A 23,017-nucleotide genomic window follows, 5' to 3' on the forward strand; every position below is an offset into this window, starting at 1 on the left:
CCCAGGCGGCCCTCCTTTTTTTTTTTGTAATTTTTATTTTTAAGTGAAATAAGTTATTAACTAAACAACACAAAAACCATATTTCTATTTCCATGTCCAAATTTGAAATCAAACTAAACCGACTATGGAAATTAACTTATTTGGTATTTTTTAATATAACACATCTTTAAGATAGTTCCTTTAACAGCCTCCATCATTGTTTTTCAAATCTGAAAACAGAAACTTGAACAGAATCACTATCCAACATTATAAGTGGGTGGCAATATAAATTAGAAGAATATTTTTTTTAAAGGGCCATTTGATAATAATGCAGAATTCAAGAATCCTGACATGTAATCTTTTGATCAAGTTATTGTACTTCTGGGGCTAAATAATCATGGCGTATGTACATATATTACTGGAAAATTAATCACAAAAAGACAAAAAATGTTTATAACACAAAAAGACAAATAAAAGCAATGAAAATATTCAACAGGGAACAAACTGAATAAATTATAATATATCCATACAGTGGAATACTATTTAGCTATTCAAAATAAAAACACTGCAAATGTTTATTAGATAGTGATCTTACATGAAAAGCTCTTAAACACCAAAATGATTAAATTGAAAACCGAATTCTCAGAGAAGCCTTATCTGCTGGTAGTTTGACAATATGCTTTGACTTATGTAGCTGAAGATAATCTGTAATTAATCATCTAATGAATTATAATTTTATAATAACTGCTATTAAATATGTGACCAGTACAATGCTATACACACACTTACACATTTAATCCTCACATCATTGTGAACAAAGTTGTTATTATCATCTCTGTTGTACAGGGAGAAACCAGAGCTGAAAAGATCTTATTGAAGATCATGATGAACGTTGAGAGGTAGAGATAAAACTTGAACACCAATAAGCCAGACCAGAAAACCTAAGCTAGTAGTAAAAACCTGTACTGCAGTTTCCTTCTAGTTCTGTTTTAAAGAATGATCATTAAGGAAGATGTGGACCCTTACTTGTTAAGAAAATGATTTAATGACATTTAATTCAACTGACATAAAATATTCTTGAGAAACCACAAAAGACTTATTGCCCAATTATTTCCAAAGCAGCACAGAAAAGTGAATTTACCCACTATAACAAAACCTTGCAGTAACATACATCTCTTTAACTAAAAATCAAATATAATGGGATTGGCAATCAGTTCCAGTCTTCTGCCTGGCACATTCTCAAACAGGCATGGACTGAAGTTCTGATCATGTAAATTTGTGGTGGGGAGGGGTATAGATGTGGTCTGCTGGAGATGTGACCATAAGCCTCAGTATTCTTCTGGCTCATACTAATTGGGAGATTCCTAGAATGCTAGTTAAAGGACTCACTATTATCTCCACTGATATTTAAGCTGGGCAGAAAACTGCCACTAGATACCAAACTGCAGCCGGACAGGGAGAAATCAGAGTTCAACAAGTGGACAAGTGGACTCCCAGCCAGTTGAACTGCGCAGGCCTATTCCATCAGAACATTAACCATGCAACAACATGACTCCTCACTATACATGTTTGAAATATTTTGACTCTACTTAGGTTACAGTGAGTGCTTAATAGTCACATTTTCTGAGCATTTATTCAAAACTGGTTACATATTCTACACATACACTTACATCAACAGAAGAATTGATACTGCTTCTTGAGCCTGAGGTACTAGCAATCCAGTGGCCATATCCATTTTCTGGTCCATCCACATTAATGTCCGCCAGGTGCTGCTGCAGTGCTTAAAATAAACAAGAAGTGGGGAAAAAAACACCTCACATATCAACTCCCTTTGGAAAGATTTGTTACCAGAGAATATAATAAACTTGTCACAGCTGAATGAAAAAGTATCCAAAGATGTAATTACAGATGTTTTTTCTGCACCTCTCTAAAGGAATGAAGGACTCTAAGCTATAGAAAGCTGCCACCTTTTCCTTTTAAAACCCTCTGTACAACTACAGTTTTTCTTAACTGACCGTGAGGATGACAATAACTATATATAAACTTGATGCTTTCCTTTGTGGAAGTATTAAGAGATAATCTCAGCAACATTTTTTTTTCCCTTCTGGGTCATGATTCTTTTTTTTTTTTTTTTACAAATAGTTTATTGTCAAGTTGGTTTCCATGTAACACCCAGCGCTCATCCCACAAGTGCCCTCCTCCATGCCCATCTCCCCCCTCCCCCACACCTATTAGTCCTTNCTGCTTTGAAGCTCAGCAACATTTTAATAATATAAAAGATTAAAAGAAAACCTATGGTGGCTTTTGGTTTACCATAAAGAGGCATCAATTAATCTTTCCCCTAATAAAGAAAGCATTAACTGCTATGGAAAGAGAGGTTATTCTTGGAAAAGAAATAATTCTTAACATAAAAAAGCTTCTAAAATCTAGACTATACTCTAAAAGACTGCTTTTCAGACTTCTGATAGTGAGCTTAATAACAAAGTTCTGCATCATGCTGTCAAAATTCCTAATAAACACTGGGCATAAAGGCCAATACTTGCTTAACGGTATTATTAAAATAACCCTTTTTGTAGATCACCCTGGGTACATGTAAGCCCCAAAAGTTGTGGGTTATCAGGCCATGATATGGAGGAAATCATCATAATCCTTGCTAATATCAACAAAGAGGAAAAAGATCCTAATCTATAAAAATTCTAAGTTATAAAACAAGAAGATTATATTAGGTCAGAACTTAACTCTTATGAGACTCTCATGATTCAAACTCAAGATTCTATTACTCAAAAAATATTGATTTGATTTTTATTATCAAAGGCTCTTTATTTCTTGATTGAAATATATTTGACCTATAACACTGTAAACTTAAGGTATAAAAACATGTTGGTTTATATACTATAATTTCCATTTCAGCCACAGTTAGTACCTCTATCATATCACATAATTATCATTTCTTTATGGTAGGAATAAGTAAGATTTAGTCTCTTTGCAAGTTTGATAATTATAATACTGTTGTTTATGTTCACTACACTTATAGTACTCTAGGACTTATGTATCATTCAGTCACAAGCTTGTACCCTTAGATTGTATAATCTGCAACAAAGACAGGCTCTTTTTAAATCTTTTTGTCTTGACCTAGTTCTTCATAAATTCTCAAATATATGCTGGCAGAGATTTTCTCAGTGATTTTACCATCCTGGATTATCAGGTATTAGTCTGAAGATTTGAAAACATCACCTTATTTGTTTTATTCCATTCAGCCAATATTTTTTAGCAGCTAATACTTTCAAGTAGTAACTTTCAAGTTACAAAATAACACACAAAAAAACAAAGAGTATGAAAAGTATTCCTCTTACCCATTTCCCAGTCCCATCTATTTCACCTTCCCAATAAAGACAAATCATGTAGACAGTTCTCATGCATCTTTATAAAAATACTTTTTACAAATACAAGCTCATTAAGTATATCTACTGAAATAGTCTTCCATTAAATATTTGCTCATTTCAATTGTCTATTATGTTTACCTGTTATCTACATGTCCTACTGGTGTTGCCTTTTCTGAAAATACAGAATGAATGAAGTGAGAGTTTGTCTACTAACTAATCTGGTCACTCCAAATCAGCTCTGGTGATATAATTTCCTCTGAGAAATGGAAGCAAAGCAATGAATAAATTAAAACCTTACCCATAAAGCCTCCACTGGCAATGCTCACGTATTCTTTGTTTTTCTGTAACAAAAATAGAATTGAAATTATTCCAAAATGCGATTTAATTAAACCATATAGCCTTATAAACATTGACACATGTTATATATAGTTATGTATTAAATTTCTGGACTTCTTTTCTTTGACATACAGGACTCTGGTACAGAGAGATACATATATTTACCTTGTATACTGTAAGGTCTGGTGCTTGGGTGGAAAGAAAGAGACAACTTCATGGCTACTAACAAGACTGATTTATCTGTATTATAGTTCTAATAATATAATAGAGAGTCAAACTAAAATCAGTTAATTGTATTTTTAGATATAATTAGAGTGGTTTTTAAAAGATTTCAAAACATCTTGTATCTTTTATAAAAAGGGACTATAAAAACAATTACTATAGCTAATTATAAATAAGAAATAATAGAATGTTACTATTTTACAAGCTACTATAAAAATTAACGGATCTAACATACACTGACAAAGAAAGAGACTTAAAAAAGAAATATCTGGGCAGTATATACCTCCTGACCAAAGTTCACACCACCCAGGGTTTCCTGTCCCCCCCCCCCCCCAAAAAAGTCATCTGATCAAGTCTCTAGATCTAATTACCAGTTTAGAGGAAATACCAGGGACAGAAACTGATAAACAACACCATGTGAATGCAATTAGCAAAATCTAGAATGTGGCGGACTCTCTATAAGACAAAGTAACCAGTTTTTCCAACAAATATCTGCAAGGAAAAAAAATTAGGGAAGGGAACCTATAAATTAAAAGAGATTTAAAAGATGTCAACCAAGCAGAATGTCTTGTTTTGGATCCTAGGAAGATAAGAGAAACTTGAACAATAGTTAGATATTTTTTATAATAAAGTATAATAATGACAATGTGGTTATATGTCTTAATAAAGAGTTTACAGGGTTCAATTCTACCTACTCTTGATTCTGTTTGAAATTTTCCATGATAAAAATTGGGGAAAAAATTTCTAAATCCACATCAAGAACTTGAGTTATGGAAAAAAAGTTCACAATATTTCAAATTCTTGCCATGTGATAGCCCTCACAACATATAGTTTATACCAGTTTTAAAATATGCCAATTAAATTTGGAAGTAAAATGAATCTGAGTTTCTATTTTTGTTATTTTGTGTAAGCTTCTAAAACCTCTCCTTTAATAAGGTATAAAATTATCTTATAAACCTTTCCCTGAATACCATGTTCCTTCTTGCATTTGTCTTTTAAGGATTCTTTCCTTTAGGCTTATTTTCTCAAAGCAGATTTCCAGTAAAGTACAACATGAACAGAAATGGATCCAAATTGAGTAGCTAGTGCAACACCATGCCTATGGTCTTCCTGATTCCCTAAGTCAGGGTCATATAAAATGAAGACTCTGGTGTATAAACTACCAAAGAATACCTAATAAACAACTATTTTTATGAAGAAAGAGCCATCAGTGGGAGAGGATTTGTAGAGAAGATAGAGGAACAGGCTACATAAAAACACGGATACAAATCAGACAACTGATCAAACACAAAAAGGAAAGATGGCCAAGTGTAATGAATAACTATACACTTATTCTATTTCAAAGCAGTTACTACAAATAGCACTAGGGAATGAAGAGACCTAAACAGCAAGGCAACAATAATCCAGAAACAGATCTTGATGCACTGAGGAATTAAAAATGTGGTATTTCAGGGTGCCTGGGTGGCTCAGTCAGTTAAGTGTCCAAGGTCGGCTCAAGTCGTGATCTCACAGTTTGTAAGTTCAAACCCTGTACTGGGCTCTGTGCTGACAGCTCAGAGCCTGGAACCTGCTTGGATGCTGTGTCTCCCTCTCTCTCTGCCCCTCCCCTGCTCGAGCTCTGTCTCTCTCTCTCTCTCAAAAATAAATAAATGTTGCTTTAAGGTGGTATTTCAAAGTGATAACACAACTAGTTAGCTATCTGGGAAAAGATTTTTTTGTATTCCTACCTCACTTATCACACAAAAATAAATTCCAGATGATTCAAGACAGGCATAAAAAGTACACCATACAAACATGTAAAAAAAAATCTCAAGAAGTCCTTTCTTGGCAAGACACAAAACCTATAAGCTGTAAAGAAAAACTTCATATAAATTTGACAGTATAGGTAACAGTACAAAATTACATATGAGAACTTAAAGATGATAGCAATAACCAAACAAACTGAAATAATTTGTCAGCATACCTGCAAAAAGTGTGCCAGGACCATGTTCATGTACATGTCTTCTTCCTCTCTACCACTGCCCATAAAACAGAGGTGCTCCCCACCAGCAATGGAGCCAGATTCAATGGACTGCTTCTGTGCTTCCAGCAAAGATTTTACTGACTGTGCAAACTCAGATGGATTCTGGAGCATCTAAACAATTTAATATAATAGTTAACTATGGAGATATTCTTTGAGTTTTCTGAAGAAAAAAATCCAGTTTTCATGAATCACTTGAGCAAATTTTTAAATAAGCATAAAAGAAAACTATCTAAGTCCTCATAGGCAAATGAAGGATGAGAAAGGCTCAGGTTCACTTTTTAGGATGCAAACAAGCTTGGATTTCCTTCCTTACTTAAAGCACCCAGAACTCTCTGAGTTGTTCCACCTCTATTTTCCCTAAGTTTCCTCTCAATACCACCTAAACCCCTCTCCATACCTTTTCAGGCCTCAGCATCACCTTTTTCAGATGAGTTGGATGAAAGGCAGACTGTACAGTTAGCAAAAGGGTTTACTCCTCTTTCTGTCTTCCCTAATCCCTAAGGCTCTTATAACCAGAATGGTTTAAATAATGTCAGTCCCACTTCTACTAACTGCTCTAGGTATTTCTGACAATATTTAATTATTTACTTCATCTTCTCCTGTAATTAAAGTGACCCTTGTAGAAAAATTTTAACAAATGAGCACCTGAATGCCATATACTACCCTTATTAAATATTAGTTTATGCCTAAACACTCATGATGAAAAAAAAGCTTACAGTAAAAATTTCTAGAATAATTACCCATTATAGAAAGAGCTTGTATTTATAGAGTACTTACTAGATGTGAGGCACTATGCTAAGTGTTATATCAGACAATTCACAGTGAGAAGTTTAGAATTTACTGACAACAATGGTAACCAACAGTAAGCCAAATCTCTCAGGGTTTGCATCTACCCTCATCATACCAAGAGAGTATCCTGGGTGAAAACGAAACCTGAGAACACCACTTTTGTTATAAGGGCAGAGACTCCCTACTTAAGCAGAAAGAAAATATCCCCAATCTTGTACATGTATATTTATTTCTGAGCTAAAGAAAAAGACCTATTTATTCTCTTACTTTATAAAAAAATTTTGGGGCGCCTGGGTGGCTCAGTCAGTTAAGTGTCTAACTTCGACTCAAGTCATGATCTCACAGCTCATGGATTTGAGCCCCGCATCGGGTTCTGTGCTGACTGCTCAGAGCCTGGAGCCTCCTTTCGATTCTGTGTCTCCCTCTCTCTCTCTCTCTCTGCTCTTCTCCCACTTGTGATCTCTCTCCCCCCTCTCTCTCTCAAAAATAAATAAAACATTAAAAAATTATTTTTTTAATTTTAACTAGCATTTATACTAACCAGATCTGAATCTAAGTGGAAAGCAGTTGACAAATGCCCAGCATTATACTGTTCTGCAGGACGGCAATCCACCACAAAGAACCGGACTCCTTCCTAAGAGGAAAACAACATGTGACATCCTGCAATTTGCCATGAGGGTCACATTTGATACAAGACAGTATTACAATTAACCAAAGGCGAAAGAATAGGTTTATTAAAAAACTAGATCTCACAGAATTAGGAGGACCCAATTAGCAGAGATACAAAAAACTAACCTCAAGATCTTAAATAACTGTATTTATTTTGAACAGTTTGTATAGACTGTTTTCAACACTTTGTATTTTGAGCACTTTGTATATACTGTTCTTGACTAGGAAGTCTTAAAATATGTAGCAGGAGAATGTCATTTTGAGCTATAAAACTATATTGGAATTTAAAATTTTAGTATGTTAAACATATATTTAAAAACTATATAGTTATAAACACAGATCTAGATATGATTCCTATTTCTGCAAATAAGTTCACAAAGTTGCCAACAATTAAATTCATATAAGAACATCTTTTGGGGATGAGAGGAGGTTCCACAATGTCAGTTTGAACTGAAGAGGTTCACATGAGGATCTTTAAGCTGGATTACAGGTTTTCATTTGTTTTTAATACTAATTCTAATAAGAAAAACATGTGAAATGTCTATTTTAAAGAGATCTACTGTAAAACGCCTATCTTTCTATGTCCATTCTTCTTCCCTCCATCTTCAAAATATGCCTCACCTTCCAAATATACATATCCATGGTTAACTGTTACACTACTAGTAATAAAGAAACATATATAGAAAAAACTGGCTCATTAGATTTTTATGAAGATAGCAGGACACAGAAAATTATGGTATATCCTCAATTCTCCTTTGTTATATGCTCTATGGCATTAGATCATGTAATTTAATTAGCTGTATAATTACCCAGAATTTAACTATTAAATGCTAACTTCACCCTTTTAAGAACTTTTACAATATTCTGTTTCTTTGCTAAAATATGAAAAAAGATTTTGCAATTTATAAAAATAGTTGTCAAGAATAATTAATTGACAATTAAAATAACATATAAGCTGGCAGTTTTAAAATGAGCATGTGGGGGTGCCTGGGTGGCTTAGTCAGCTGAGTGTCTGACTCCTGATTTCAGCTCAAGTCATGATCCCAGGGTCATGGATCAAGCCCCACGCTGGGCTCCGTGCTGAGTTCAGCTCTATGTTGAGCATGGAGCCTGCTTGACTCTCTCTCTCTCCTTCTGCCCCTACCACCAAGTACATGCGCACATCCTCTCTGTCTCAAATTTAAAAAATGAACTCATAGACAGAAGATTAAGCAGATTAATCATTCACAACAAACAGGGAGGAAATGTTGGTTTTGCATTTAAAAGGGATATTTCTCCAACAGACTGTGGGTTTTCTTTATTTACCCCTTGAAGCTGATTTGCTTGAAGGATCTCTGACACGGAGATGGCCAGACAAAGAGCCTGACTCAGATCTGCATCGTCATCCTTAATTCCCAACAAAGTACTACCAAATAGATGGTGATTATCCTGTTTGTAGAGAAATTGTTAAAACATTATGAAGAAAAACCAAAATCAATCTTTCTTTCAAAAAATATTCCTAATAAACCATGATGAAAGGTAAAATAATTATATAACACACTTGAGTCATGTGATTTTAAAATTTAATATTGTATCATCTCAAATCTTATAGGCTAAAAGCTACAAAAAGGCTATATAGAATATAGAAAATCCCTGTCAGAGTTCATACAAAATAAAAGGCTACGAAAAACTAAAACAGTCTACATAGTTGTTTTCTACATCAGCTATTTTAAATTTTAAAATGGTTACTCACAATTTTTCATATTTTAAAATAATAAAAACAAAAATAAGGCATAAATTATGTAATACACCGATCTACAGCCTGGTTTAATTAGCAACTACTAGTACAGATTATTTACTATGTCTGACGAATAAAAGCTTTTCCTCTTAAAAGACTGAAAAGAGCAAAATTTCTTTTTCATCCAACATCCTAAACCACTATCCCATCATCTGACTTGTTCCACTTTGTTAGGCGCCAAGGTGATCTACAAAAGGCAATTATTAATATAGCTGAAATTAGTCCCTAGAAACAAATCTCTTTTAATTAATTAGTTTCAGGGGAAATGTTCTTAAAAGATGTCTCTTCTCTGCCTTTTGACACATATTATACTGAACATAATTTAATCTCATCTTGCTGTTTCAGCAACATGACCACCAACTAGCAATTATTATTATAGAATGCCTAAAAATAAATAAAGAAAAGACAATACTGCTCTCATGAGTACCTGAGGCCATAGACAAATCTGTTTATTTTATAAATAGTAATTCTGTGCATCCTCCATTATTAGCTTTTGCTTCTTGGAGTTTTACTTTCTAGGACTTATGTTTCTAATCTGGTGTCTTTTCATTTGAAAGCACTTGTCCGGCCGAGAAAGGTTCTAAGTCTCTATGTGGCTAAGGGACCCTTTTTTGTTAACAGACAACTTGCATCATTAAAATTGTGCAAAGCTGAACTCCAGATAAAGGAGACATGATTATACATCCTCCATCAGATTTCTGTAATTTTTAAAGTCAAGAAAGCACTAACTCAAGAAATCTCTCCATTTTCTAATGATCAGAAATAATTTATAATCGGGGCGCCTGGGTGGCTCAGTCAGTTAAGCATCCGACTTCAGCTCAGGTCAGATCTCACAGTTTGTGGGTTCAAGCCCTGCGACAGGCTCTGTGCTAACAGCTCAGAGCCTGGAGGCTGTTTCAGCTTCTGTGTCTCCCTCTCTCTCCGCCCCTCCCCCACTCATGCTCTGTCTCTCTGTCTCAAAAATAAATTATAAAAAAAAAAATTTAAAAAAAAGAAATAATTAATAATCAAAGTGGAGGTGAAATGGTTCCTAGCATATGTGTATACTCTCTTTTCAATCTGTCCCTCCACTGGGGCGAGTATTTATGGTGAAAAATCACACAAAACTGCAACACAAAGACAGATAAGTGGGGCACCTAGGTGGCTTGGTCAGTTAAGTGCTCGACTCTTGATTTCAGCTCAGGTCATGATTTCCAGGTTTGCGAGATCAAGCCCCATTTAGGGATCCACACTGACAGTACAGACCCAGCTTGGGATTCTCTGTCTCCCTCTCTCTCTCTGCCCTTCCTTGCTCACACATGTTCTTTCTCTCTTAGAATAAATAAAAATTAAAAGAAAAAGACAAGAATGATAATCTAGAGTATTTTAAATAAAGTGGACACAACATAAACAAAAAAACAATGTACAAAATGTGAAATGTGGAGGCTGGTAATTTGTCTTATACCTTCCTAAATGAAGCTGGTGTTTTACTGCAATAATACTGAGCCAGAGAGAAAAGGTCTTCTATATCTTCTAGGTTCAAACTTGATGGAGTATTTTCCAAGAACTCTGAAAAAGGATTATAGATATGAGAACATTAAAAAAATTGTGGAAAATACAATCATGAACATTATGTAGCAAAGCTAGAATATCTTCAACATAATAAATACTACATAAATGGAATCTCAATAGTGAGGCCTTTAAAACTGCCTGAGGAGCAGTGGAAGTCCCCAAGGGAGCTGACACTGTTAATGCAATTCTACTGTTAGTGAAAGATCATTTCAGGTAATCAAATCAGGTTCATTAGCCTTGACTGCAGCACTGTGATTATTCAACAAACACATGTTGAGTGCCAGGGCCCCTGGAAATAAAAGTGACTAAGAAATAATTCCTGACTTAAGGAAGTCTGTCTTGTGTAAGAAATGTAAAAATTAATCACTATGATGTCGTGAGATAAACATTATAATACAAATAGTACAAAGTGGCAGGTAATATACAGAGGAAGTAGTAACTAAATCTGTGTGGGGGCTAGAATGGGGAGAACCCAAAAAAAGTACTAAACGTTCATAATGTAAGTAATTACGAAATCTGAGTATTCAAAGATAAATTAAGGAAGAAATGGGGAGAGAGAGGAGGGCCTCTGGTATGAATAATGAAACCTAAGAAACAGTATATGAAAAAGAACTGAAAGATTAAAAAAACATAGAAGAGATGAATGAGGAGGGCAAAATCAAGGGAAAATAGGCCTTAAGATCTCTATGTACAGAGTGTATATGAGTTAAATGAAACCTCAGAGTTCTGTAGACTAATCTTTAGTCTACAGATGAGAAAACTGAGTTTTAGAAAATTAAGTGACCTGAAATATTTCCTCTACAGTAAATTACTTACGGATAACTTCTTCTTTGCTATCAGACTCCTGTGCTAAAATAACTTCTCTGTAAAAGAGAAACCAATGAATTTGAGTTAAATATTAACAGAACATCCTGAGACTAGAAAGGAAAAAAATCTAAGCAACTTGATACTTACTTTGCATTAACAAGGATTATTAACATTAAGAAATAAATAAAAAATGGATCTGCTTGTTGTAGATATCCATCCCATATTGCCTGAGTGACTTCAATGGAACAGTAACATGCAAAAAGGCTTCCAAGCTGTAATCAGGAAATGAAATGAGACATAAACCACTGGAAATGACCTGTTCTTTTAAACGTATGAAAACAAATGTGTAAGTAACATTATATCCAATTATCGGCAAGTGATACTTAATGTGTAGCTTAATTATAATGTACGTAATGCAAAGGCAGAATATGTGGATTCAAGGCACAATGATGCCAATTACTAACTGTGTGACTTAGGGCACGTTACTCAACCCCTAAAACTCCCATCTCTACTTAAAAAAAGGAATACTGCTACCTTTCTTCTACCATTGCTGTGGAGAGATAATTAACCTAGAGTATCTAAAGTAACTAATACATATCTGCCAGAACATAATAACTAGCATAACTACCACTACAAGGGTAACTAGCATAATTATTACAGTACTTAATCTGTAAGGTAACTGTAAAGATCAAACATGGTTACTTAAGAACACAGAGTAAAATTTTAATGACCATACAAAGGTGAATTGCTGCCAAAGCTTACATGTCCATCATTTGAAATAGATGAGACAACATTTATATTCCTGTGTTTCAGGAGCTCTATGATTTTCTCTTTTAAATAAAAGAGCTGTTTAATAAGTTTCTCTAGAGCCTATGTTTTAAATTGCATAAATTCAGTGATACTTTTATTCAATTTTCATTAGATATAGGAACAATTCCATTTAGAGGTTTAAACTTAAAATATTTTTTAATGGCTAACAGGAACATATACATTGGTGCATACTTTGTGCTAGTACTAAACTACTGTCACATTATTATCTCTTATTTTAAATAGTCTCACAACAGTCCTTTAATGTTGACATTCTTCTCCCCATTTTACGAGTGAGGAAATGAACTGGTATTAAATAACCTTCCAGAGCTCAAAGAGATAGTGGGTGGTGGTGTTTGTCCTAGAAAAATGACCTGAGATTCCACAGTCCAGCTAACTACCATTACACTTGACCACAAAGCTTTTCAATTAAAAAAATGTTACTAATGTTTTTTGTTGTTTTAAAAATTATTATTACAAATAAGACTATTATTAAAAATACCAGGGGCACCAGGTGGCTCGGTCAGTTGGTTAAATGTCCAACTTTGGCTCAGGTCATGATCTCGCAGTTTGTGAGTTCGAGCCCCCCCTCCCCCGACTGGGCTCTCTGCTGTCAGCACAGAGCCTGCTTCAGCTCCTGTCTCCCTCTCTCTCTCAAAAATAAATAAACTTTGAAAGAAAAAAGATTACTATTCCAAATCCCAAAGATGTAAATACAAATAGAATTGCAATATATGGTCATCATTAAAGTCACATAGCCAAACTACAGTTATTGCATTGCTCACAGCTGTAGATCCCTCAAGGTTTAAGAATTAGTTTTAATTGTTTCAAGACTAAAAAAAAAAAAAAGAAAAAGAAAAAGACTCCATTCCATACACATAATACTAATAGCAAGAACTAATTGCGGCATTGACTGAAGAGACCAGTTGTTTTAGTACTTTGTTCAAATCTGCTACCAGCACCAAGGACTGATTCAGAGTTGTGGTAACAGAAATAGCATTTCTGAGGCATGATGTGACAGCAGAGATATCTATAAGGCATCAGAATACTTAGTTTTTTACTTGAATACAAATAAGTACACTGAATGGCAACATATGAATCTCAGTGAAACTATAATTTATAAATATTATTTCAATTCAAAGTGGTTAAGACTGTGGATAAAACTAAAGAGTAGGTTGCTGCAGTTTGAGATTTAATATGACAGTTGAAACCAGTTAGGATTCTCTAAGTACCATTTCCTGATTGCTCACTCAATCCCATCACCCTCTGAGGTAGGTATTATTATTATTATTATTCTCATTTGACAGATAAAGAAACTGAAGCTCAGAGGCTAAGTGTCTTAAATCACACAGTTAATAAGTGGGAGAAAGGAATCCTTTCTAAAGAAAAGTTAGGTTAAGACATGATCAAGGAGTATGTTTAATTTCTGAATATATATTCTTCTAGCACTCAATCACTGTTATAGAAAGATCTTCAAGTTAATCAAAAAGAGCAGTTCTCAAAGTGTAGTCTGAAGAGCCCTAGAAGCCCCCAAGAGTATTTACAGGGGAGTCCATAAGGTCAAAACTATTTTCATAATCATACATGAATTTTAACTGCCTTTTTCATATTCATTCTCTCACAAGTGAACAATACTTTTCCAAAGGCTACATGAACTGTGGTATCATCACAGACTGAATAAAGAAGCAGATATGAGAATCTACTTATTTGTGCTCTAGCCAAACACTGAGATTTGCAAAACTATAAAACAATGTCACTATTATCACTAATTTTCTTTTGGAAAATAGTTATTTTGCATTAGAAAAATAGGCTATTAAGGTTAACATGTAATGGATTTATCACTACTTCTAAATGAATATTTAAATTTCTTAGTTTTAATTTCTAACCACCATAATCTGTATAAACTAGAGATCCTCAATAAACATGGGGTATAAAAATTCCTGACACCAAAAGGTCTGAGAACCACTGACCCAGAATAGTAAAACTTCCTGTTGAAAACATACAGAATAACGGAGCACTGAGATGTACTCTATATTCCTTTATATTGGTCATTTGATAATTTTAAGTCATTTTCCTCATGATTGGATAGCAATTCTTATACACACCATCAACAATTTAGTCACACAAAGTTTTAAAGTGAACTGATACATATCACATACTTACACATATCACATGCCTAGATTTGTACATATTGCATACATGTATCTCAGAAATATTACATATGCATGTACTACCTATGTAATATGAGATATATGTAAAACAACAATAGACTAAACTTCATTTTAAATAATCTAAACTAACCTAGTCAAGAGCTAAAAAACTTATTTTTGAAGTGCCAATAATTTTACTCCTTTGGTGTAAGTAGTAATGGTCTATAATTTACTACTTTTCTTTCTCTTCCTTGGGGGGAAAAAAAAACCTAACTATAGTTTTATAGAAAGCTATTTTTCATTAAGTGTTCCTACTTTCACTTTATTACCCAGTTGAGTGCATAGGAGTCTGGAGTAATTTTCTTTGTATCAAGAAAAGAACAAAGCTCAGGCTCATGGTATTGGATGAGTAATCGGAAAAGATGAAATGGTCTTCCCTTCAGAGAACAATCCCTAAAAGACAAGAGAAGCAAGGTTTTTGCATTAATGGATCAGAAATGATCATATCAGTAACTAGTCCTCCTGCAATACCCACCTTCTTCTCCCCACCCCCAAAACACCTGAACACCACGGCATTCACAGCAAGCCTACCTCATATATCAGTCAGAAATCCCTTGCTAACACCTAATATACCTCATTTGACAGAAAGTTTGTAGAAACAGCAGGTCTACAGTCAACTTTAAGGAGATTCTCTCCAGCTGAACCCAGGCAGCACTCAAATGAAAGAAAGGACTACAGGGACCACTGGAAAGAGCAGTACCATTCAGGTTATTTTGACAAGTGCTGGATCCCAAAAGGAGAACTATAGAGTTCTAAAAAAAAAAAAAAAAAAAGTCCAGCTCTCTTCTTCCCTCCCAAATAAAAGCAAACTCACAGGAAGGCTTTAGGTTAGCTCCACAGTTAACATACTCAATTAGGAATGCCCTTTAGGCAAAGGTAAAAGTGTGAAATGGCTGCAGGTAAACAAAATGCTAGATCAAGAGGCCTAGGTACTAGTGTTCAGAATGAATCTCAAGAGGTACAAAACACCTTATTAAACAAGTGTACTACTTCTTGCCTTCTTCCCTTGTGTCTAATGAATCAATAAAAATGTACACAGCTCAAGGACAGGTGATCTCAATAAAAGTCAATATTTACTGAGAAAATATCACATGCCACTGTAACAGGCACTTTACAAAGTTATCTAATTTTATCTTTACAAGCAACCCTATGAAACAGTTACTATTATTTTCCTCATTTTACAGATGAGAAAGCTGAAGCTTAATTGTAAGTAACTCACCCAAGGTCACACAGTTAAAAAGTCAGCTAAGAGCTCCACACAAAAACTGTGCATTAAACTACTATGCCATACTACTCTCCTCTATATATAATTCAGTATTTCAACAAGCGGTATTTTGGTAGAGGTACAGCCTCTAAAAAAGCAAATTGTAAAGAAACTGAAATAAAGTAAAAGGCTTCATGTGAAAAAGCTAATGAAATGAATGTCACAGTTATAAAAGCACTGATAAAGAGGGGTGCCTGGGTGGCTCAGTCGGTTAAGCATCCGACTTTGGCTCAAGTCATGATCTCACGGTTCGTGGGTTCGAGCCCTGCGTTGGGCTCTGTGCTGGCAGCTAGCTCAGAGCCTGGAGACTGTTTCGGATTCTGTGTCTCCCTCTCTCTGACCTTCCCCTGCTCATGCTGTCTCTCTCTCAGAAATAAGTTTTTAAAAAAGCATTAAAAAAAAAAAGCACTAATAAAGAATATTGTCCAATGCTATTTAAGTGGAAATAATGAAAAACAATTTCCGCAAAACCAAGATCTGAGATCAATGCCAGGATTTGGTATGACCCTCTATCTACCATTTTTTGATACTGTAGATAATAGGAAAATTTTGTAAAGAAGGCCCAAGGTTGTTAGTTCAGATGCCCAGAGATAGAACTGGATTCATACTGGCAAGATTACCTCTTCCTTCATCCGAATACTTTCCCCATTCTAAGAAATGCAAGTCAATTGATTGCTAAGACAAAACACGGAAACTGTAGAGTAGGGACATAAAATTGTAGGAACCATCGCCTAGTTCATGTTCCTAGCAGGACATCTCAGGGAGTCAGCTATTGCAACAGGGTCTATTCATTAAGTAGCTGTGTACTGCAAAGCTACTCTCCACTGCAAGGCACTGTGCTTGACTGGACAGGATTCTATGCACATTACAATGAATCTGTAATGAGAAGACATATTACAATGGAGTTCTTCTAGCAGCATTTTGTGGGGCTGTGTTCTATCCAGAAGCATTAATGCTGACCCTGCCTGGAGTGCTGCATTACATGTGGAACTCACAGAAACAGTAACTAGAGGAATCTAACAAGATAGTGTATTACACAGCTCAGTGTAAATCCCCCTCCCCTACTATTACTATCACCACCAACACTCTCTGGAGAAAAAGTTGGAACATCATGTCCCTTGCTATTACTAGCTCTTTTACACAGAGCGGTGGTAAAATATAAGCTAAAATACAAACAGAGACTAGTGTAACTGAGTGTCTCACAAATATGAATTCCAGTCTCGCTCTCCCATGACCGTAGTCCTGTCTCCTGGCATCTCTGGGTCTATTTTACATATATGAACCACTGTGGCTTCAAAGTAGCAAAGAGGTTCTCTACCCTGCTGTACATCAGCATCACCTGGGGAATTTTTTAAAAATATGCCTAGGCTCTACCTAGTGTAATTCCACAAAGAAGATATACACACTTCCAGAAAGCACATGAAAGATGCTAAACATCATTGACATGGAAATGCAAAGCAAAACCATAATGAGATACCACTTCATACTCATTAGTTTGGCTATAATTTTTTTTTAATGTTGGCAGTGGAAAAAACAGGATCTTCATTCACTGCTGGTGGGAATGTAAAATGATATACTTGTTGAAAAGGCTGGCAATTCCTCAAAAGGTTAAACATAGAGTCACCATATAATTCAGCAAATCCACTTCTAGGTACATACTCAAGAGAAATGAAATACATGTTTACATAAAAATTTGTACACAAATGTTCATAGCAGCATTATTCACAGCCAAAAAATAATCCAGTGTCCAACAACTGTTGAATGAGTAAATAAAATGTGGGATAGCCATGCAATGCATGTATATCCACAGAGACAGAAAGTTTAGTGGTTACCTAGGGCTGAGAGTGTTGGGTACAGGGTTCCTTCTTAGAAATGAAAATGTTCTAAAATTACTGTGGTTATGGCTGCACACCCTCTGGCTATACTAAAAACCAATGAGTTACACACACTAAAAGTATAAATTTTATGATCTAAAAATGATACCTTGAGCTATCAATAAAGAAAAAGTTCTTCAGTGCTTTCTAACAAGCAACCAGGGTGGAGAACTATATTGGTTAAAACAAAGGTGTCTATCCAAACTTAGGTTCAGATCTTAACTCAGGCATACACACCAGAAGTGTAATCCTGAGTGGGTCTTTTATCTCTTTCTTTGCCTGTTTTTGTAGTTGTAAATCAGAAAAACCTACCCTTTAGCGGTCATTGTTTAAATGAGAAAACACACACAAAGCACCTGCATTTAGTACAGTGTGTATCAGAGAAAGCAGTAAAGAATCATAGTCATTTAACTACCAAGCTCCAGAAAAGTAGAGTTCTCTACTTTGGCTGCACATTGCAGTCAACTGAGAAGCTCTACAAAAGCAATGATGCCTGGGTGCCCTCCTCAGAGATTTGACTTGACAGGTATATAAACATGCATCAGGATTTTTAAGAGCTCCCTCAATGATTCCAGCGTGCATCCAAGAGTCACTGCACAGATTATGTCAAAAGTTCCTTTTTGCTCTGAAATCCTGACTACCTAATTGGTAGCACAGGAAGCTGTAAGAATTCTTTCTGGCCTCATGGATGTAGCCCCTGCACTACCCCCACTCTGGCCCCCACCACTGCACCCATCTAAATATCTACCTATCTAGTCTCAGCCTAAGTGTCACTTGCCCAGGCAAGTCATCTCTGACCTCCAGGAAAAGTTAGGTCGCCCCCACTGAATATGCCCCTTGCATTCTATATTTCATCTTCCAAATATTCAGCACACTCCTAATTACTTGTTCAGTGCCTGCATACCGAGGATCACATTTCAAGCTGTAATACCAGCACCTCACTGAAGGCAGCCCTCCAAAAATTTTACTTTTCATGTAGACACTACAATGTTATTTTTATTTTATAAGGAAAGAAATTAAAATAGGGATACTACCAAAAGTTTGGCACAAACTTTACAAGCATAAATTCTTAACTAACGAACCCTTTAAAAAATGTTTATGACCACAAAAGTAAAGTCAAAGAACAGTTATGATTCAAACAACCTTAAAAAATACTTGAACCTTTTACTTTACCACCAAAGTAAATCTAAGGACTTTAGTTCAAAACAAATTAGACATTTATTCATTTACAATTCATTCAATACGAATTATTATTACTAAATCTTATTTTACCTGGGGATGTACTTATTCATGATAGCATAAAAGCAGTTGTATAAATCGCTGCGTGGCAAGTGAAGGTGCACCAATGGTTTCAGTAGATGTATCCAGCTGAGGGATGTGCTGTATTTAATGTTACGTGATTTACAGTAAAAGGTGATTACAGATTCAATATCCAAAAGTAATTCTTCTGCCTTCTCTTGTGGCACTGAAAACTGTTCTAGAAAAGAAGTGTCAAAATTAAGTTACCAAGGGCCTGTTAGAGATTCAATTATTGCACATAACACTTGTTTTCAAACACACAATACTACCTTAGTGTACTCAGAGCATGACAAAGGCAAAGAAAACTACACAAAAGCACATATCCTTATATTTAGTATTTACTGGCTATTCAGTATTTAACTCAGCTTTATAATACTTGAGCTATATATATGTTAAACCTAAGAATGGACAATCCAAGGTAGTGAGGTAGGAAAGATGCTTGACCCATATTCCTGGAAAGCAAAAAGGTGTTTTCTAAACAAAAGATTATCGTCTACCCAATGACAGGCAGCTGCCACTATAGCTTTGTCAGGGAAGGTTATTCATTCTCCACCAATAAATTCTCTTTCTTTTGCATATACCAGCAATAATGTTTCTGTTATGGTTAGCCCACAAAAGTCTATCTAAACAAAATTTAACTAAAATGTGATAAAAAGAAAAAAATATACCAAGAACTATAGATGAATTTAAAAACATAAACTAAATTCATTTAAGTTTGAAAAAGACCTTATGGAATGACCAGAAACGTTTTCACCCATGACTTACAACATTTTTTTTTAATTGCAGATCATAATGATAATAAATAATAAAGTTTATAGGTAAACTTTTAGAACACAACCCTTTTAACATGAAAACTAAAGATCATACAGGGGCGCCTGGGTGGCTTAGTCGGTTAAGCGTCCGACTTTCACTTAGGTCATGATCTCGCGGTTCATGGGTTCGAGCCCCGCGTCGGGCTCTGTGCTGACTGCCAGCTCAGAGCCTGAAGCCTATTTCAGAGTCTGTGACTCCCTCTCTCTCTGACCCTCCCCTGCTCACGCTGTCTCTCTCTCCTAGAAAAAAAAAAAAAAAAAGATCATACAGACCTTTACACAAAAAAACAATTTTAAGACTGCAATAAAACTGTAAAGGTATTGGAAGATGTGAACATATAAGCAAAAAAAAAAACAAACAAACAAACAAACAAAAACCAACCCTAAATATTGGGCTCTCTAACAATACTAGATATTACTCCATAAGAATTTCCAAAGAGAAGTCCTAACGCTATTCACCAGCTGTTCACAAATTTAACATATCACAAATTGTAACAAGATGATGCTACTAAAGAGCAACTCTTCTACCTCAAAATATTATTTTCAGACTTTTTCAGTCTGAAAACAATTATTAAACTTACCAATAAACTCTAGACAATCTTTGTGGATAGCATTCTGTTCTGGCAAGTCTAAAATACCATCCCATGATGCCAAACTATCTCCTTTTCCTGCAACATTTAGAGCAATCTGTAAGAAAGATAAAAGCAATTAGCTTTGTATGTCATTTTTCATTCTTAGAAAATATGCTGTAATAATGGAAATTCCTGAATTTTGAAATAATGACGCATACTTCAAAGATCACAAAGTAATGTATTTACACCCCACCAAATGCTGATCCCTTAAGTCATATCATAATGAACACAATTATTTTAAATTTCCCTACATTAAATTTCAATCCAGTGAATAGCATATATAAATGCATTTCAAGCAAACATCAATGCTATAGAATGAATGTTTGTGTCCTCCCACAAAATTCAGATGTTGAAACCTAATTCCCAATGAGATGTTATTTAGAGGTGAGGCCTTTGGGAGGTGATTAGGTCATGAGCATGGAGCCCTGATAACGGAATTAGTGCCTTCATAAAGGAGACCCCAGAGAGAGCCCCTATTCCTTTAGCCATGTGAAGACACATTAAGGAATTATGATTTTTAAAAATTTAATGGTATTATGCTTACTTTAAAAGTCTTTATCTTTTAGACTTTCATACTAAAGTATTTTAGTGCTACCAATGATTTGCTTTAAAATAATCTAGTGGGTAGGATGTGAAGGAAAGGATAGAGGTACTAATCAAACAAGACTGGCCAAATATTAACAGTTACAACTAAGTGATAGTTCTTGGGGGTTCATTATATAATTCTCTCTACTTTTGTATGTGTTTTAAATTTCTATAAAACATTCAGAATGCTATGTACAATTATCATTCCATTTCTGTTATATATGCGCAGAGAAAAAAAAATAAAAAGATATATACCAAGACATTATTATGTGTTTTACCCATAGGTGACAGACAGCAGATAGTTTTTATCTTATCTAATGCTTATATGTTCTAACAAACAGTATTTCTTTTGTAATCATAACAAAATCTTAATTTAAATTTAAAAAAGGATACATGAACTAAAGAACAGATGAAGAGGAAAATAAAGCAAATAAAATGTCCTATAATTCCAACACCCAGAGAGACTTGCCAGAACAGAATGCCATCCACCTTGTCTTTAACATAGCTGAGATAATTCCATGACTGCAATTATACATCCTATCTTACTCACTGGTTGAATTTTCCCATTTCATTAAACAATTTTCATAAATATTATGTCATGACTACAAAAGAAAAGCATTGCCCTTCAAAACCTGTATTATCAAATAACCAAACATAACAGAAACACACCATTTCAGTTAAGTTGCTCTGTTTGATAAATTCTCTAGATGCAACATGATCAGAAGATGATAAAATTTTCTGCAACTAAGACAAATGAACATAAAAATTCTCAAATGATATTCTTAAGTGATTACATTTTGTTTTAGTTTCCAGTTACTTTACCTTCCAAACTTTGGCCCTCAGATTAGCAGGTAGTGGTCTCCCCTGAATTATATTTCGTAAAGTTTCAAGATCACAACCTCCTGCTTCCAGAGCTTCTTCAAGATCTTTTTCCCTAAAAAACAAGTCCTGAATAGATCAATTCTACTTATTTTTCTTACTGAAGATTAATTTATAAGCACGGCCTGTTAAAGGCTGTGTCTATGAAAGAAAGGTTCTCAGCAGCCAAAATGCAAGGCCGAGGCATACACAGCATTTTGTTTCCTTGAAAGGGTATCTCAGATTTCATGCAATTTACTCTTATCTTGCATTTACTTTTAACAACCTTAGTTATGTTTTCTAAAATTAAAGAAATTTATAAAGGGAAGACAGGGCAAGTAGGATGACAGCACTTAAAAGTCACAGTAATATTACTATTCACGGTAGTAGTAATGACTTACATTTTATAGAGCACTATCTTTGTGCCAGACACTGTTCCAAACACTGTCCATGTGTTATTTTAGTTCTCACAACAATCCTATGAAGTAACCACAATCATCACTGGCCCCCGTTTACATATGCAGAAGTTGAAGCAAAGAGGGATTTTATAGTTTATGAATACTGGTCTAGTAAGTACTATAGCCAAGATTCCAATTTTAACAGTCTGGTTCCAGAATTTATGTTGATATTATGCTAACTAGTGGTGAAGAGGAGAAATAATAAAATTCAGTAAAGAATCCAAAGCACTGCCGTATGGGAATACTTAGTACATAACATACAGATATCATGCCTAGAGCTGTGCCTAGCTTACAGGAAGTGCGCAATAAATGTCAGAGGAGCGAAGAAGTTCTAATGGCATCACAGTTTTATATATTAAAGAAAAACAATACATCATTGAGTACATGATCAAACAGTTATGTTCAGTCTACTAGGTTTAAAGAGAAAATTAAACATGAAATAAATTTTTATTTTTATTTTTATTTATACGGTTAAAAAGAACACATTTTTCAAAAACTTTCACAAACATTATGAATTGTTTTCTATCCATGAAGTAACCACTTAAAATAACTAATTCTCTCAGAATTCTCAAAAGCTGAGTTTCAGTCATTTTGTTTATAATATACAGTACATAAGAAATCTATACAAGTAAAAATCCATAACTCAGCCAGACAATTTCTAAAACTCTTTGAAGAAGACTGA

The 23,017-nt window shown here is 34.7% G+C and overlaps 1 protein-coding gene across 2 annotated transcripts in view; it reads right to left on the bottom strand.

Moving 5' to 3' along the window:
- The window catches only part of TBC1D23 (TBC1 domain family member 23), a 61,943-nt gene that overhangs the window by 14,421 nt on the left and 24,505 nt on the right, over positions 1 to 23,017 (bottom strand). For both annotated transcript variants that reach the window (XM_077774832.1, XM_077774831.1), the window contains exons 2-13: positions 21,842 to 21,953; positions 20,384 to 20,489; positions 18,964 to 19,168; positions 14,823 to 14,946; positions 11,684 to 11,808; positions 11,546 to 11,592; positions 10,623 to 10,726; positions 8,707 to 8,829; positions 7,274 to 7,366; positions 5,884 to 6,054; positions 3,661 to 3,703; positions 1,650 to 1,759 (exon numbers count right to left, since the gene is read on the bottom strand). In XM_077774832.1, coding sequence (XP_077630958.1) covers positions 1,650 to 1,759; positions 3,661 to 3,703; positions 5,884 to 6,054; positions 7,274 to 7,366; positions 8,707 to 8,829; positions 10,623 to 10,726; positions 11,546 to 11,592; positions 11,684 to 11,808; positions 14,823 to 14,946; positions 18,964 to 19,168; positions 20,384 to 20,489; positions 21,842 to 21,953 — 1,363 coding nt within the window. The remainder of the gene's footprint in view (positions 1 to 1,649; positions 1,760 to 3,660; positions 3,704 to 5,883; positions 6,055 to 7,273; positions 7,367 to 8,706; positions 8,830 to 10,622; positions 10,727 to 11,545; positions 11,593 to 11,683; positions 11,809 to 14,822; positions 14,947 to 18,963; positions 19,169 to 20,383; positions 20,490 to 21,841; positions 21,954 to 23,017) is intronic.

The sequence above is a fragment of the Crocuta crocuta genome, unplaced genomic scaffold, assembly GCF_008692635.1.
Source record: "Crocuta crocuta isolate KB4526 unplaced genomic scaffold, BGI_CrCroc_1.0 scaffold6, whole genome shotgun sequence".
Classification (NCBI taxonomy): Eukaryota; Metazoa; Chordata; class Mammalia; order Carnivora; family Hyaenidae; genus Crocuta; species Crocuta crocuta.